Genomic DNA, 14,975 nt, shown 5'->3' on the forward strand with positions numbered 1-14,975 from the left:
GAGTGCCCTAACCAGCTGCAGCACAGTCTGGTATGGGAATTGCAAGGCATCTGACTGCAAGACCCTACAAAGGATTGCAAGGACTGCTGGGAGGATCATCAGGGTCTTTTCCACCCATTAGAGATATTTGCTAGAAGCACTGCATATGCAGGACCCTTAGTACTGTCATTGATCCTTCTGATCCATCCAACAATTTAGTTAGGGGTGTTGTTACTGATCCTAAGCTGGGTTGATTGGCCAGATGAAGAGGCTATGCATCCTTGCAAGTAATGGAAAAAATCAGTGGAGCATCATCCATTTTATTGAGTGCTTCCACATGGTCAATTGGATTGACAGGGTATCAGGAGTATGTTAACCCTACTTCTCTGTTGAATTAGTTTATGGGATGAAGGTAAAAGAGTGGTACGGTAATGTAAAGGGTGGTATGTAGTTAGCGGTTAGTGCAACGTTTTACAGAACCTGCGATCCCCAATCCTGTTTAATTCCTGCTGCTGCTTGTAAGGAGTTTGTATGGTCTCCCTGTGACCAGGTGGATTTCTCCTGGGTGTTCCTGTTTTCTCCCGCATTCCAAAGGTGTACAGGTTTGTGTTAGCAAGTTGTGAGCATACTATGTCAGTGTTAGAAACACGGCGAATCCTACAGGCAGCCCCCGGCATTGAATTGGAAATAATGTAAGTGCACTGCAAAGCAGCACCTGTACAGAGAGAACCAGATTTAAAATTTCATATCAGTGAGCTTCTTATCAGTTCTGGTGAAAGATCATTGACCTGAAACATGAACTCTTTCTTTCTCCACAGCAACTGCCTCATACCCCATGTGTATGTCACTAATGAGTCTCACGTTGGTGAGATCTGACGTAGACTGAGGGACTGATTTGTCGAACACCCTCACCCCATCTGCAGTATTTCCCAGTGGCCAACCATTATAATTCTACTGCCCATTCCCATTCTGGCATGTCGGTCCATGGCCTCCTCTGTTGCCACAATGAGACCACTCTCAGGTTGGAGGAGCAACACTTCACATTCCATCTGGGTAGCCTCCAATCTAATGGCATGAACATCAATTTCTATAACTTCTGGTAATTTCTCCCCTACCCCTTCCCTCTATTTTCATTCCTCATTCTGGCTCCTCTCTTAACCCTTCTCTTTTACTCACCTGGCTATCACCTTCCACTGGTGCCTCTATTCTTCCCTTTACCGCATGGCCCACTCTTCTATATTATCAGGTTCCTTCTTCTTCAGCCCTTTACCTTTTCCACCTATCACCTCCCAGCTTCTGACTTCATCACCCCCACCACCTACCTTCCTTCCCCTCACTTTGTTTCTTTTATCTTGCACTCCTTCCCTCACCCCAACCTTCTTATTCTAGCTTCTTCCCCCTTTCCTTCCAGTTCTGATGAAGAGTCTCAGCCTGAAACGTCGGCTCTTTATTCCTCTCCATAGATGCTACCTGACCTGCCAAGTTCTTCCAGCATTTTGTATGTGTTACTCTCAGACATCCCACCCTGCAGAAACTCATTTCAGGGAGGTCTCAACTGGAAGTCTCAACCTCATAGCAGTCTGTGTCAATGAATTTGTTAATTTTGCAAGACATCAGATTCACAAGTGTTTTGTGAGACAGCTGACTCCTGAATTCTGTCTTAATGTGCCATGTTCACAATAGCTGCTGTCTTGGTTGATGAGCAGACATAGTTTGTTGCTATTTCTGAATCAGGAAACATTTTCATGAGTAGCTTGCCTGTGTGCTTACACACTTGGAATAGTAGGTTATGCTCAACGATGAAAGATGTAAAGTACACCTCAGCTCTAGTGACCTTCTCTGTCAGCCTTTGGTTTACTGCTGTAAAGAACTGTGAAATACTTGAGCAGCCTTCCCTGCGCTTAGCCTCCCTAATATGTTGTGGTCCCTAAAAGAAATAAAAGCATAAGGTGTATCCTTATTACAGGTGTGCGCCGCTTAACGTCCATTCGGAGAACGTCTGATTGCATATACGTCCGTAGTCACACACATTGCCTGCAATAGTCGGGATCAGAACTTACTTTTTTACATCGAAATGGGGGATTTTAAATGAGTGATTTAGAAGTTCCGTATCTTCAAGTTCAAGTTTATTGTTGTCTGGCTGATTGTCCACAAACGAAACCACCTCTGTCCAGACCACGGTGTAGCCACAATACACATACCATGCACACCACATAAAACAATATATTACCATATTATTTAATGAAGTGTAATTCAAAATGCATATAAAGTGCACAGCACAGGTAAACAGTTCATTGTCCTAATGACGAGACCTCAGTGGGGGCCGGGTATTTATTAAAATCATTTTTTCTTCTGAAAACAGCTCCACTCTAACCCAGCCTGTCGCGGGCTTCGATGCACCTGTAATTGGAAGTGTTTCAGGAAAAAAAACCCGAAGACCTTGCTTGCTGTGAGCGCGTTTTTAAAGATGTCTTAGCGGATAATTTTGGAATTTCGCTCCAATTTAAACCCGCTCTAATCCCCTTTAAGACGCCAGCATACCCCGCCCGTATAGGACAGTCTCATGTAGTCAGGTTGTCACCGCCAGCCTTGGGAATTTCTTCGCCAGGCTTTAGTACTTCATCACCGACAGTTGGCTGGATGATTTCAGCGTCATTACAGACGGCAGTAACTGAACTGATGGAATATGGAAGGGAGAGAGAGAGAGAGGTCGACTGTAAAGCCCGCCCACAGAGAAAACTGATTGGTCTACTTAGCACAAAGAGAGATCAAGCAGGATTCATTAATTCTTTCTTTCTTTTTTTCCCCTCTTCCTCTCCAAAAAATTGATTTCCGGGATATTGTTTATAATTTGCGGGCATCAGGGAGCCGCTATTGATATGCGGGAGACTCCCAGAACTCCCAGGAGAGGTGGAATGTCTGTACTCTGGATTTCTAGCATCTGTGGAATCTCTTGTGTTTCTGATGCCAAATTTGATCTTTACCTCCCTCAAATATGCATAACTGCATTTGTTAGTAAAGTAATGGAAACTTTCTGTCCCTAGGATAAAGGGACTTCATTCAGAAATAGTAGCCCAGACACTCAGGTTCTGGAGATGCTGAAATTTTAAGCAACATGCAAAAGCTGCTGGAGGAACTCAGAAGGTCAAGCAGCATCTATGGAGGGGAATAAACAGTCGAAATTTCAGGCCAATACCGTTCATCAGGACTGGAAAGGGGATCAAAGCCAGAATAGGAAGGTGGGGGGAGGGAAGGGGAAGAAGGACAAGCTGGCAGGAGATTTGTTAAACCAGGTGTGGGTGTAGATTGCTGGTTATTGGATGGGGGATGAAGAAAGAAGCTGGGAGGTGTTAGGTGGGAGCAGTAAACGGCTGAAGCAGAAGGAATTTGATAGGAGAGAGCTGTGGACCATGGAAGAAAGGGAAGGAGGAGGGTTACCAGAGGGAGGTGATGGGCAGGTGAGGAGAACAGAGGGGGTGAGAGGGAAACCAGACTGGGGAATGGCAAAAGAGAGATTAGGTCATTATTGTAACAGTTAACCCAACATAAATCTAATTTTCAAACTTCCTGGTTTGTGTAGCCTAGGACAAGGTCAACTATACACAAAATCCCATTATCAGGAGAATTTCTGGAATGGGTACAATTTATATACAGCTCCTTTAGGTGTTTTGGGTATGGGGGGGGATCATTCCAGTGATACTAAAATGAATTAAACAGCTGTCAGATTTGTGCTCAGGGGGTTCCACAACACCAAGTATTCTTCCACTGACTTAGTATGAATTGCAATTGGTTTCACTACATGTCTGATTATGTTGTACAGGGAGACCCTCGACCTGGTTATCCAGGTGATAAAGGATTCCCAGGCAGCCCAGGCCCAAGGGGACCTCCAGGAGTAAGAGGTGAGCCAGGAGGTGGACTCCCAGGGCCTTCAGGCTTCCCAGGCCCCCCAGGTGATCCAGGATTGGATGGAATACCAGGACCACCAGGTTATCCAGGAGCACCAGGTATGGAAGCCATGAAGATGTACGCCATTATTCAATATTCCATTTAGGGCAACATTATAATGGCATCCCATTGCTGAAATGGCCAAGTAACCATTGAAGTCTGCATAGTTTCTTTGCTTAAATTCTTTGCAAATTGATCTGGATAAGATCATAAATTAATAAGTTGATTGGCGAACAACATCAAATATAGGCATCATTAGTTTCAGGTGGGTGGTGAACTGGGATGGATCATTAATATTTGCATCTGAGGTCAGTGAAGTGCGAATTATGCAGCTTAATCAGTGGTGACATTCTGATTGCAAAGTACAACAATTATGGCATAGAATGGATATTGAGTGTGTTCCTATTTAAATTGTTTGCAATCCATTTGGAAGTCATTTTACAAAATCTCTGGTCCCAAGAAACATGTGAGCCAGCTATCTGTTTTCTCAGTCGCAGAACGTGAAGCTGAAGAAGCCAGTCACCTATATTGGAAATGTCTACTTGTGTGACTGTCCGCTGACATCAGGAGCCTTAGGAAGAAAAGTGTTGAGGTACTTCCCTTACATGCTCAAGCAGAATGAGGCCTCCGTTGGTCAGAGTCGACCATGGATGTTGTGTCCTAGCTGTCTAGATAAGCAAGCCTGGGCAGTACGATATGGAGAGCAAGCTGTTGCCCATGTAGCAAGCTCCCCCTCTTGATGCATCTGATCAACGTAAAGGAAAGGCAGAGACCAATATAGTTTGGTACCAGCAGCATCGCAGGAGTTGCCAATGATCATCGACCTCAACGTAGGACTGCCTTAGGGACACCAGCTCCAGACCGTTCCCTCCGGGTTTACTCCCGAAGCCTTTCCCATGAGGCAGCAGAGGTTTGAGATTAGAGTTTTCCTTCTCCTGGATGAGCTGCCAGCCGTGGCTGATGAGCCCCATCTGCTTAAAGTGACTGATTTTGAGGCGCCAGTCACCTGCCTTTGCCACTTCCCTTCTCAGTAGAAATGGTTTCGCTGAGCTTAGAAACTTTAAGCCACACGTGAAGGCCGGGAGCTGGACTTGGTTGTCAGAGGCTATTTGAGGCGCATGCCATTGGGAGCATTTAATAGGTAGTGGGAGCTTGTCTCTATTACCAGCCCCGGCTATAACAACTTCGAGGAACCTTCAGGCAGAAACCTAAGCCAAATTCAAGTCCCTTCTAATGGATACAAGTCAACTCCAACCAAGGTTACAGAGGTGGCTGGTAAAATCACCAACAAATGCTGTGGCCAAAGTAGAAATTGTCTGACAAATATACACAAGATTACTTAATATTTACAGAGTAGAAGCAGCTTAATGGCTCCATGCCTGTGATTATGCTTCGGGGGAAATAAGGAAATGGCATGAAATGCTGGTCTTGCCAGCCATCCCAAATACATAATATTAATTCATTGGTTCACAGAAACAGTAAAGATAATTGAATGTGTCTACGGACGCATGAAACCAATCAATTTACCTATCAGCTTCAGATCTATTTCCCTTCCTCACATTCCATCACAAGCTGGTCTTTGTGTAAGTTCCCAACTCCTGCTTTTCATCTTCACCACAGCCTTATCCTGAGGCCCAACAACTCAATTAACGATGCTCCTGGGCTACCCACAGATATGCATAATGATGACTAAAGGGAAGGGCCTGAGCTTGGTGAGGGAAGTGATGGTGTTGCCGGGGTTGTGAACAGCCCAAGTAACAGCTGGCTTGAAATTGAGTTGGACATTGGACTCAGATGAATATTCCACCGGACAAGTCGGCGGGAAAACTGACAGCAATTCATGATGGCTTGGTGCATTGTAAGACCTCTCCATAAAACCATAAGTCATAGGAGCAGAATTAGGCCATTCAGCCCATTGAGTCTGTTCTGCCATTCTGCCATGGCTGATCCCAGATTCCACTCAACCCCATACTCCTGCCTTCTTACTAAAGGGCCGCTCCTCAGTTTTGAGGCTGTGCCCTCTAATTCTGGATACCCCCACCTTAGGAAACATCCTCTCCACATCCACCCTATCTAATCCTTTCAACATTCGGTAGGTTTCAATGAGATCCTCCCCCCCACCCCCACCCATACACCTGCATTCTTCTCTCTGGAAGGCCCTGTTCATTTTCCAGAGAATGGATTTGTCTGACACACATCCAAGAGAGCGGTATGAATGACTGAGCAGCTGCTGAACGATGGCACAGTTCAACACAACACAAGCAACAATTGAGTGAAGGGTGGGACTGCTCAGACTGGCCTACTCCTGTGGCAGTGATTATGGTTGTAAGACTTGCAGAATACTATGGCAGTTCAGCGATCTTTCCTCTGACAAGAGCTCAGCTAGATACACTTTAGGGTTGGTAGTAACGGGGCTCCGTATAGGACAAACCAGCTGTCATCTCGCAAAAGGCACCATTATCCTTGCCCTCTTGCCTTGCTGCCCAGTCCCTGCAAGCTTAGCAAGTCTTTCATCCATGTACTTGCTCTTTAGTCAGGAGAATGAAATAGAGGATACCACTGCCACAGTGGAGAGTAACTGCAAGTGTCTCCAGCTAGAACCAGCAAAGGAGACAATCACATTAAATTTCATTGTCACCTTGACAACCATTGGAAAAGTGGTCCTTACCCCCACAAGAGATTCTACTTGGGGCAGGAGTAGATTGAAAAGCTTCAGTGAAGTGCTGACATCTCACACCTTGCATCGTAATGACTTAACTTGTCACTAAAGTTCAAGCAGAATTGTTTGACGATGGGTGTCAGCCCGAAACATGGACTGCTGACTATTGTTCACGGATGATGCCTGGCCTGGCTCCAGCATTTTGTGCGTTGCTTTGGATTTCCAGCCTCTGCAGATTTTCTCTTGCTTGTGATAGTACTACACTGCGAAGTCTCTTTGAGGGATGCCTAACCTGAAGAAGCTTATATCTTCCCTTTGATGGGTGTTCAGTGATGTTCCCTCTCACTGCTCCTCCTCTGTGATCTCTGCCACCCTCTGACCTGATGAAGGGTCTCGGACCAAAATGGTGACTGCTTACTCTTTTCCGTAGATGCTGCCTGACTTACTAAATTCATCCAGCGTTTTGTGCGTGTTGCTTTGGATTTCCAGCATCTTCAGATTTTATCGTGTTTGATGATTCCCCTTAAGTAGCTTTGGTGGCTAAATCTTTTTTTCATGCAGAATGCACTTTTGGCTTTGAGAAATTAAGTGAACATGTTAGCTGAAGTCTCTCTGTGGCCTCCGTCGGTCGTGGTCAACCATGGGTACTGTGCCTCTGGTAGTCACTGGTTTGTCGAGCGGCGCCAACTATTGAGGCCGATCCTGGAACAGCAGGCTCTGCCACAGTTGCTGCATGTGTAGGGTGTCGTGGAATTGTTGTCCGCTGTCTGCTGTGCTCCCCGTTAACCTCTAGGTGTTGCTGAAGAGTACCTCGCCATTTGTTGCAGTCATCTGCTGTATCCTCCCAGCACTCTGTGTTGACTTTTAAGGCTTTCATGTCGCACTTGCACAGGTCATTGAAACGAAGCTGGGGTCTACCAACGTTCCTCTTGCCTGTTGCTAATTCTCCATAGAAGATGTCCTTTGGCAGTCTACCATCCTTCATACGACGGACGTGGCCCAGCCAGCGCAGTCTGCGTTGTCTTAACAGCATGAACGTTGTGGGAAGTCTAGCGCTGAAGTACTGCATTCCAAAATAGTAGTACTGAAGTCATGATGACTGCCATTAGGCCTACTCTGCCATTCTTAAATGCTATAGACATAAAGATGGTGTAAACAATTGGAATTCTCATTTGCATGGTATTTTTAATCACACTATCTATCATTGCTTTGTGGATCAATTCCCTTTTGAAATTTGTGCTGAAATCCCATTCATTATATTTTCTATTCTCAGAAGTTTCTCTATTGTATCTTAAGTCAGAATTTTATTACCATTCCTGCCCCCAACTTGTTCTCCAAGCAATTGTTCCATCGCTTCTTTAAATATAGATTCTGAAATTTGTCCACTAGTTTTCAGGCATCATTTTAATCACCTCCAGAAAGATTTCGGAAAAAAGGAACTTGGATACATCTTCGATCAGCAGTTACAGCATCTAAATATGATAGAGTCATGTGTTAAGTAATGAAATCTAAACAAACAAGTTGTTTAAAGTCTGTTTGGCTCGGGACAGCCATCATGTTTTACCTCCCAGGTAATGTGCAGCACATTTAGATAGGAACACAGACCGATATCCGTGTTTGGTATAAATCAGATTAAGCTGAATTTAAAGAATATGGTATTTGGCCTTCAGCAACAATTGCAAAAGGACTTTAGAGTTGAGGTTACTTATTCATTCCTATCAGATGGTGGCATGTAAAGAAAGAGCAATCACGTTTCCACTGTTGTTCCTGCCCCTCTTGATTCATTTCACGTCCTTTGCATGGACACTACAGGTGACTGTTGCTGCGGGGAAACCGCTGGTGAAGGCGACCGGCAGAGACAGGGAGGTGAGAGGCCGGAATTCTCAGAAAAAGGTTGTCATGGCAATGATGGCAGGAACCACTCCCATCCCTCACCAATCCTCCCAACCCTTACATCATTGCCAAGAGGATTCAGTGTCATAACTTGCATGTTACAGCTGTACATGTCACATAACTTCACCCAGAATTGTTTCCTGTCATCTTTCTTGCATGCTCTAGCGTACATCATCGTGCAATGTGTTTTAAGTGCTGTGTTTCATTTGAACTAATGGATTGAAAGTGTCAATCACTATATTCACTTTAATTGTATCATTACTTGCCTGTCATGAAATGGATGTCTTTCTCAATTGTTAAAAAGATTGCAAACAATTGTTTGCAAATTCAATTAACCATTCTCATTTGAAAAATTATTCTTCCTTCTCCTTTCTGCTTGCTCCTGCCCTATCCCAAAGATAATGTATCTATCTTGTGGTACCATCCAAGGATGATTTATACCTGGTACTTTGAGCTGGTAGCCATTCTTCCTTTGCAAGCCTAGAGCAGGATCATCTAAACCTGTAGCTTTAATGTGCTTCAAAACAAAGTTGCTTTGAAATGTTCCACGAGCCCAGATTTCATTGCAATCTTCTTCAGCCCTGTAACTCCTTCAGTAACCTCCTTCCTCTAATTTGATTTCATAGTGACTTCACAACAAACTTCTTTACTTCACTTTCCTCCTATAATTTCCTCAAGAAATATGTCTTTGACCATGTTCTTGGACCTCTACCAGCTATCATCGTATATGGATTGACATCAATTTCATTTTGGCAACACTGCTGTGAAGCACTTGGGGAAAATTTACCAAGTCAAAGAAATGGATGTAGTTGTTATCTGTTACCTCCTTCATAAGTCACAGTGTCCAGGTTTGTCCCAGTAATGGGTTTGCAAGTTGACCATTAGCACTAGCTGATACAAGGCTTCTAATTTATGGTTCCTTTGGCATTCTGAGAGGAATGATACCGACAGAGCTGCAGTACTGTTGAGGCTACATCTTTAGATATCAGTAGGCTTAGAAAGAACGCAAACACGAGGAAATCTGCAGACGCTGGAATTTCAAGCAACACACATAAAAGTTGCTGGTGAATGCAGCAGGCCAGGCAGCATCTCTAGGAAGAGGTACAGTTGACGTTTCGGACCGAGACCCTTCGTCAGGACTAACTGAAGGAAGAGTTAGTAAGAGATTTGAGAGGGGGAGGGGGAGATCCGAAATGATAGGAGAAGCCAGGAGGGGGAGGGTTGGGGCCAAGAGCTGGGCAGTTGATTGGCAAAAGGGATATGAGAGGATCTTGGGACTGGAGGTCTAGGGAGAAGGAAAAGGGGGAAGGGGGGAAAAACCCAGAGGATGGCAAGGGGTATAGTGAGGGGGACAGAGGGAGAAAAAGGAGAGAAGGAAAAAGAATGTGTGTATATAAATAAATAACGGATGGGGTACGGGGGGGGGGGAGGTGGGGCATTAGCGGAAGTTAGAGAAGTCAATATTCATGCCATCAGGTTGGAGGCTACCCAGACGGAATATAAGGTGTTGTTCCTCCAACCTGAGTGTGGCTTCATCTTGACCGTAGAGGAGGCCGTGGATAGACATATCAGAATGGGAATGGGACGTGGAATAAAGAAAGAAGTATAGTTGCTCAGTGTTTCTACTCAGGTTCGGACATTGCCAGTTTACAGATGCTACAGGACTGTAGCAGAATACAGTCCAATGTTTGTCTGACTATTTAACATTAGTGTTACTACACACCAATCAGGGGATCGAACCTTTGGCCATTAGATTAGGCAATGAGGGCAGATGGAATATAAGGTAGGGAAATGTATGGTTCCTTGGTAGAAGGAATAAAAGTGTAGACTATTTTCTAGTCAGGGAGAAAATTCAAAAATCAGAGGTGCAAAGGGGCTTGTGGATTCCCTACAGGTTAACTTGCAGGTTGAATCGGTGATAAGGAAGGCAAATGCAGTGTTAGCATTCATTTAGAGAGGACTCGAATATAAGAACAAGGATGTAATGCTGAGCCTTTATAAGGCATTGGTCAGACCACACTTGGAGTTATTGTGAGCTGTTATTGGCATGTTATCTAAAAACAGATGTGCTGGCTTTGGAGAGGGTCCAGAGGAAGTTCACAAAAGAATGATTCCAGGAACGAATGGGTTAACATAAGAGGAGTGTTTGATGGTTCTGGGCTTGTGCTTGCTGGAGTTTAGAAGAATGTGGGGGTGGGGTGGAGGAGGATCTCTTTGAATCTTATTGAATGAATGGAAGACCTAGTAGAGTTAATGTGGAAAAGGTGTTTCCTGTCATGGGTGAGTCTAAGACCAGAGGACACAACCTCATGTGAGAGGAATGTCCATTTAGAACAGAGATGAAGAGGAATTACTTTAGCTGGAGGGTAGTAAATCTGGGAAATAGTTTGCCACAGATGGCTGAGGAGGCCCAGACATTGGATATAGTATATAAAACAGTGGTTGATGGGCTCTTGATTAGTCAGGACATCAAAGGATATGGGCAGAAGGCAGGAGAATGGGGAATGAGAGGGATAATAAATCAGCTATGATGGAATGGCAGAGTAGGTTTGATGGCTGAAGGACCTAATTCTGCTCCTATGTTTATGGTCTTAAAATGCTGAGGAACTGAGGCTGCATCTGTGGAGGGCAGTAAACAGTCAATGTTTCAGGCAGAGACCCGACAGCATTCCTCCCCTATACCAATTCTCAATAAAGACAAGTTAATAGACGGACAGATACTCTCTCATTGTATGTATATGAAAGAAATACACACAAGATAGCACCTGTTTGTTAGTGGGTGAATGGGCAGTCTATCATAGTGTCACGCAGGATAGAAACAGACCACTAGTTCTTTTTACTGATCATCAACAACCTAGTTGGGCTAATTTCACACCAGTCATAGAAACATAGAAAATAGGTGCAGGAGTAGGCCATTCGGCCCTTTGAGCCTGCACTGCCATTCAGTATGGTCATGGCTGATCATCCAACTCAGAACCCTGTACCAACCTTCCCTCCATACCCCCTGATCCCTTTAGCCACTTCAGTCCTATTTTATTCTCTTCACATTCCCATCAAGATGATTCTACCTGCCTCATATCTCCACACAAGGGGCAATTTACAGTAACTGAGCAACTGATGAACCAACATTTCTTTAGGATGTAGGAGGGAACTGAAGCACGCAGAAGGAACCCATATATTCAAAACTATTCGGCCAGAATTACACCTTGCCTATGAAAAAACAGCATCAGCTCCACTGCCTGGAGAATATAACTCCACCAAGACCGACTCAGAAATATTATTAATATAGACTCTAGAATTTCTGTTAGAAATAATAAAACAAGTAAAATAAATGCCTTTTACAAATAGGACTGAATACGATGTATAACCTAGAAAAATAATAGCCTATTCTTTAATCCAGCTACAAGGGAGATTAAGTTTTTTAATTGGTTTTGGATTTAAGATACTAATTATTGCATTAGTTAGCAGGTATTTACATGGCCTGTCTTTATTCATTCACTTCATTATTTCAGTTTGATATCTTCTAGCACTGAACACAACTGTCAAACACAAATGGCTTAAAAAGGCTATGGACTATATTGGCATGAAACTATCTGTGGATATAGTTTTACACCCCTGCTGAAGATAATGTAAAATATGTTCATACATTTCTAACTAGTCCGTGTGAATCTGATCTGCCAGTACATGTGCACGCATATATACTTGTATAGATCCTTATGTATATGCATGTGTGTGTATATGTGCATATACACATGTGTAATGCATGTATATATATCATGTACAAACAAGAGGAAATCTGCAGATGCTGGAACAACAAACAGCAGACAAAAAATGCTGCTGGATCTCAGCAGGCCAGGCAGCAACTGTGGAAAAGAGTACAATCGATGTTTCGGGCTGAAATGCTTCGGCAGGACTGGAGAAAAAAGGCTGAGGAGTAGATTTAAAAGTTGGGGAGAGGAGAGGGAAACACAAGGTGACAGGTGAAACCTGGAGGGGGAGGGGTGACGTAAAGAGCTGGGAAGTTGATTGGTGAAAGAGAAGGGTCCATGGAAGATAGAAAAAGGGGGGAGGAGCACCAGAGGAAGATGATGGCTGGGCAGAAGATAAGGTGAGAGAGGAAAAAGAGGATGGAAAATGGAGAAGGCTGGTGGGGGGGGGCTGCAGGTGGGGGTAGTACCAGAATTTTGAGAAATTTATGTTCAAGCCATCAGGTTGGAGGCTACCCAAATGGAATATAAGGTAGGTATTGTTCCTCCAACCTAAGTGTGGCCTCATCATGACAGTGGAGGGGGTCATGGATAGTCATATCAGAATGGGAATGTGAAGTGCAATTAAAATGGGTGGCCACTGGGAGATCCTGCTTATTCTGGCGGATGGAGCATAGATGCTCAGTGAAGTGGTCTCCCAATCTATGTCGGGTCTCACCGATATACAGGAGGCCACACTGGGAGCACCAAACACAGCAAACAGACTCACAGGTGAAGTGTTGCCTCACCTGGAAGGAATGTTTGGGGCCCTGAGTGGTAATGAGAGAGGAGGTGTAGGGGCAGGTGTTACGCTTGCAAGGATAAGTGCCAGGAGGGAGATCAGTGGGGAGGGACGAATGGACAAGGGAGTTATTTAAGGAGTGTTCCTGAAAAAGCAGAAAGTGGGAGGGGGAGGGAAAGATGTGGTTGGTGGTGGGATCCCATTGGAGATGGCGGAAGTTTTGGAGAGTTATGTGGTGGGGTGATAGGTGAGGTCAAGAGGAACCCTATCCCCAGTAGGGTACACAGGTATCATGTGTATGCATCTTTGCATGTAAGGGTGTGTGCATATTCAAGGTATATGAAAATATGGGGGGTGTGAGAGAGAGAGAGAGAAAGAGAGAGAAAAGATTTTGCAGACCACTCTTTTTTTTTAAGAGAAGGTGTGCTAAAAGGGTTGGCCAGTTGGCCATTTACACTGATGCTAAGAGACACTAAGGAGCTGTAAATCTTAGGAAATCTCTGACCTGATTACCTGTAAATGCTCAATTACTAAATATAATCAGTTTCATGTACTTCTCAATGCTTAAGGAAAATCAAGGGATATGGAGATACTGCAGTAAGTTAGTAATTTAGATCAGTCTGAATGGTGCATCCAGCTCAAACAACCAAATGGCCTCCTCTGCCCATGTTTCTAATGTTCTTGTCTATATATGCATGCATGTGTATATTGTATGAGTATATCTGTGCATGTGTGTATATGTATATATGTGTGTATGTGCATTTGTTCTTTGTAACCTGTATATGTGTGGGCTAATGTATATGTGTTTGTGTATGTGCATAAATCTGTACTTTGAAGTTTTTTCTGCTCATAATATTCATGATCTTCCTCTTCTATGTGATTTGTCAGGAATCACACTTCCCTGTGTGATCCCAGGCCTCGGAGGTGAGATAGGATTGCCGGGACCTCCAGGACTGCCAGGTAGGATCTCTGTTCAGGACTGTTTAGGTGCTCTTGGTTTGACCCATTTCCTCCACCAGTTCCTCTCTCTTTGATCACAACAGCAACACTTCAATAGTGAGGCAAACATATATTTAGGAAAGTCAAGCCTGCAAAAAATTGAAACAATGTATTTGTGGGGGCTGTCAAGACAGTGTCTTAATATGTGATTCCATGGTTTCATTGGGTAGTTCCAACTTCACAAATTAAGGCCATTTTGTATGGGGAAAAGTCTCATGAAGAGAAATTGTTTTGTGGAATAAACTTATAACATATTTAATTATACCAATTAATTCAATTTTAATTGGGAACAGGATTGATAAATTTACATCAATCCTGAACTGATTTATTATTTAGTGGACAGCAGGAGTATTATTTAGCCAATATTACTGACTGGGCTTTTTGTTACTGTTATGCTCTCCATAGGACATTTTAATGTAAATCATAACATCGTGGTTGTACATTTTATCTAGCTTGCAAGGATCAAGCTGAGTAAACGAAATGCCTGTTTCGTATTTCAATATTTTTGCACTTTTAACTTTTTAACACTTTACTCTTAATATATTTGAATAATTAAAGCAATTGTGAAGTAAATCAGCCCTTCTCCTTCAGTCAGAGTTTCAATAGAGATTTATGCTTTTGAGTAGATCTAAATCCATCAACAGGGACAGGAGTCAATCCTTTACCTTTTGTTGCTGATTCTATCTTTGTGATTGTTTTTAGTCGAGTTTGATCCCAATATTTAAAGATTGCTGAGGATGTGGCTGGAATAGTGCATGCAGATCCTTTCTTTCTTGTGTGATGTAGGCTTTACTTTACATGGAGCAAGCCTGTCGGATGATACATAAAGGATTTTCCCAGGGTGAAAGTCCTTCTGTAAGTGAGACAATAGAGCATAAGCCTCCAGCAGAGTATAAGGAAAAAAATCACTTTATGCAAAACAATGTGAAAAGGAGAAATATTTGTGGAGCTCAGCATCTGTGCCACCAAGAATACACCTTAAAACAGTTACTTCTCCTCTATATAATGCAAA

General features: G+C 43.6%; 1 protein-coding gene across 5 annotated transcripts in view; it reads left to right on the forward strand.

Annotated features, from left to right (window-relative positions):
• col4a6 (collagen, type IV, alpha 6) overlaps positions 1–14,975 on the forward strand; it is a 448,523-nt gene that overhangs the window by 351,098 nt on the left and 82,450 nt on the right. For 4 of the 5 annotated variants that reach the window (XM_072270937.1, XM_072270936.1, XM_072270940.1 and 1 more), the window contains 3 exons: positions 3,800–3,983; positions 8,396–8,449; positions 13,853–13,924. In XM_072270937.1, coding sequence (XP_072127038.1) covers positions 3,800–3,983; positions 8,396–8,449; positions 13,853–13,924 — 310 coding nt within the window. The remainder of the gene's footprint in view (positions 1–3,799; positions 3,984–8,395; positions 8,450–13,852; positions 13,925–14,975) is intronic. The other variant, XM_072270938.1, reaches the window with a different exon arrangement.

This window comes from Mobula birostris, chromosome 10 (assembly GCF_030028105.1).
Source record: "Mobula birostris isolate sMobBir1 chromosome 10, sMobBir1.hap1, whole genome shotgun sequence".
Classification (NCBI taxonomy): domain Eukaryota; kingdom Metazoa; phylum Chordata; class Chondrichthyes; order Myliobatiformes; family Myliobatidae; genus Mobula; species Mobula birostris.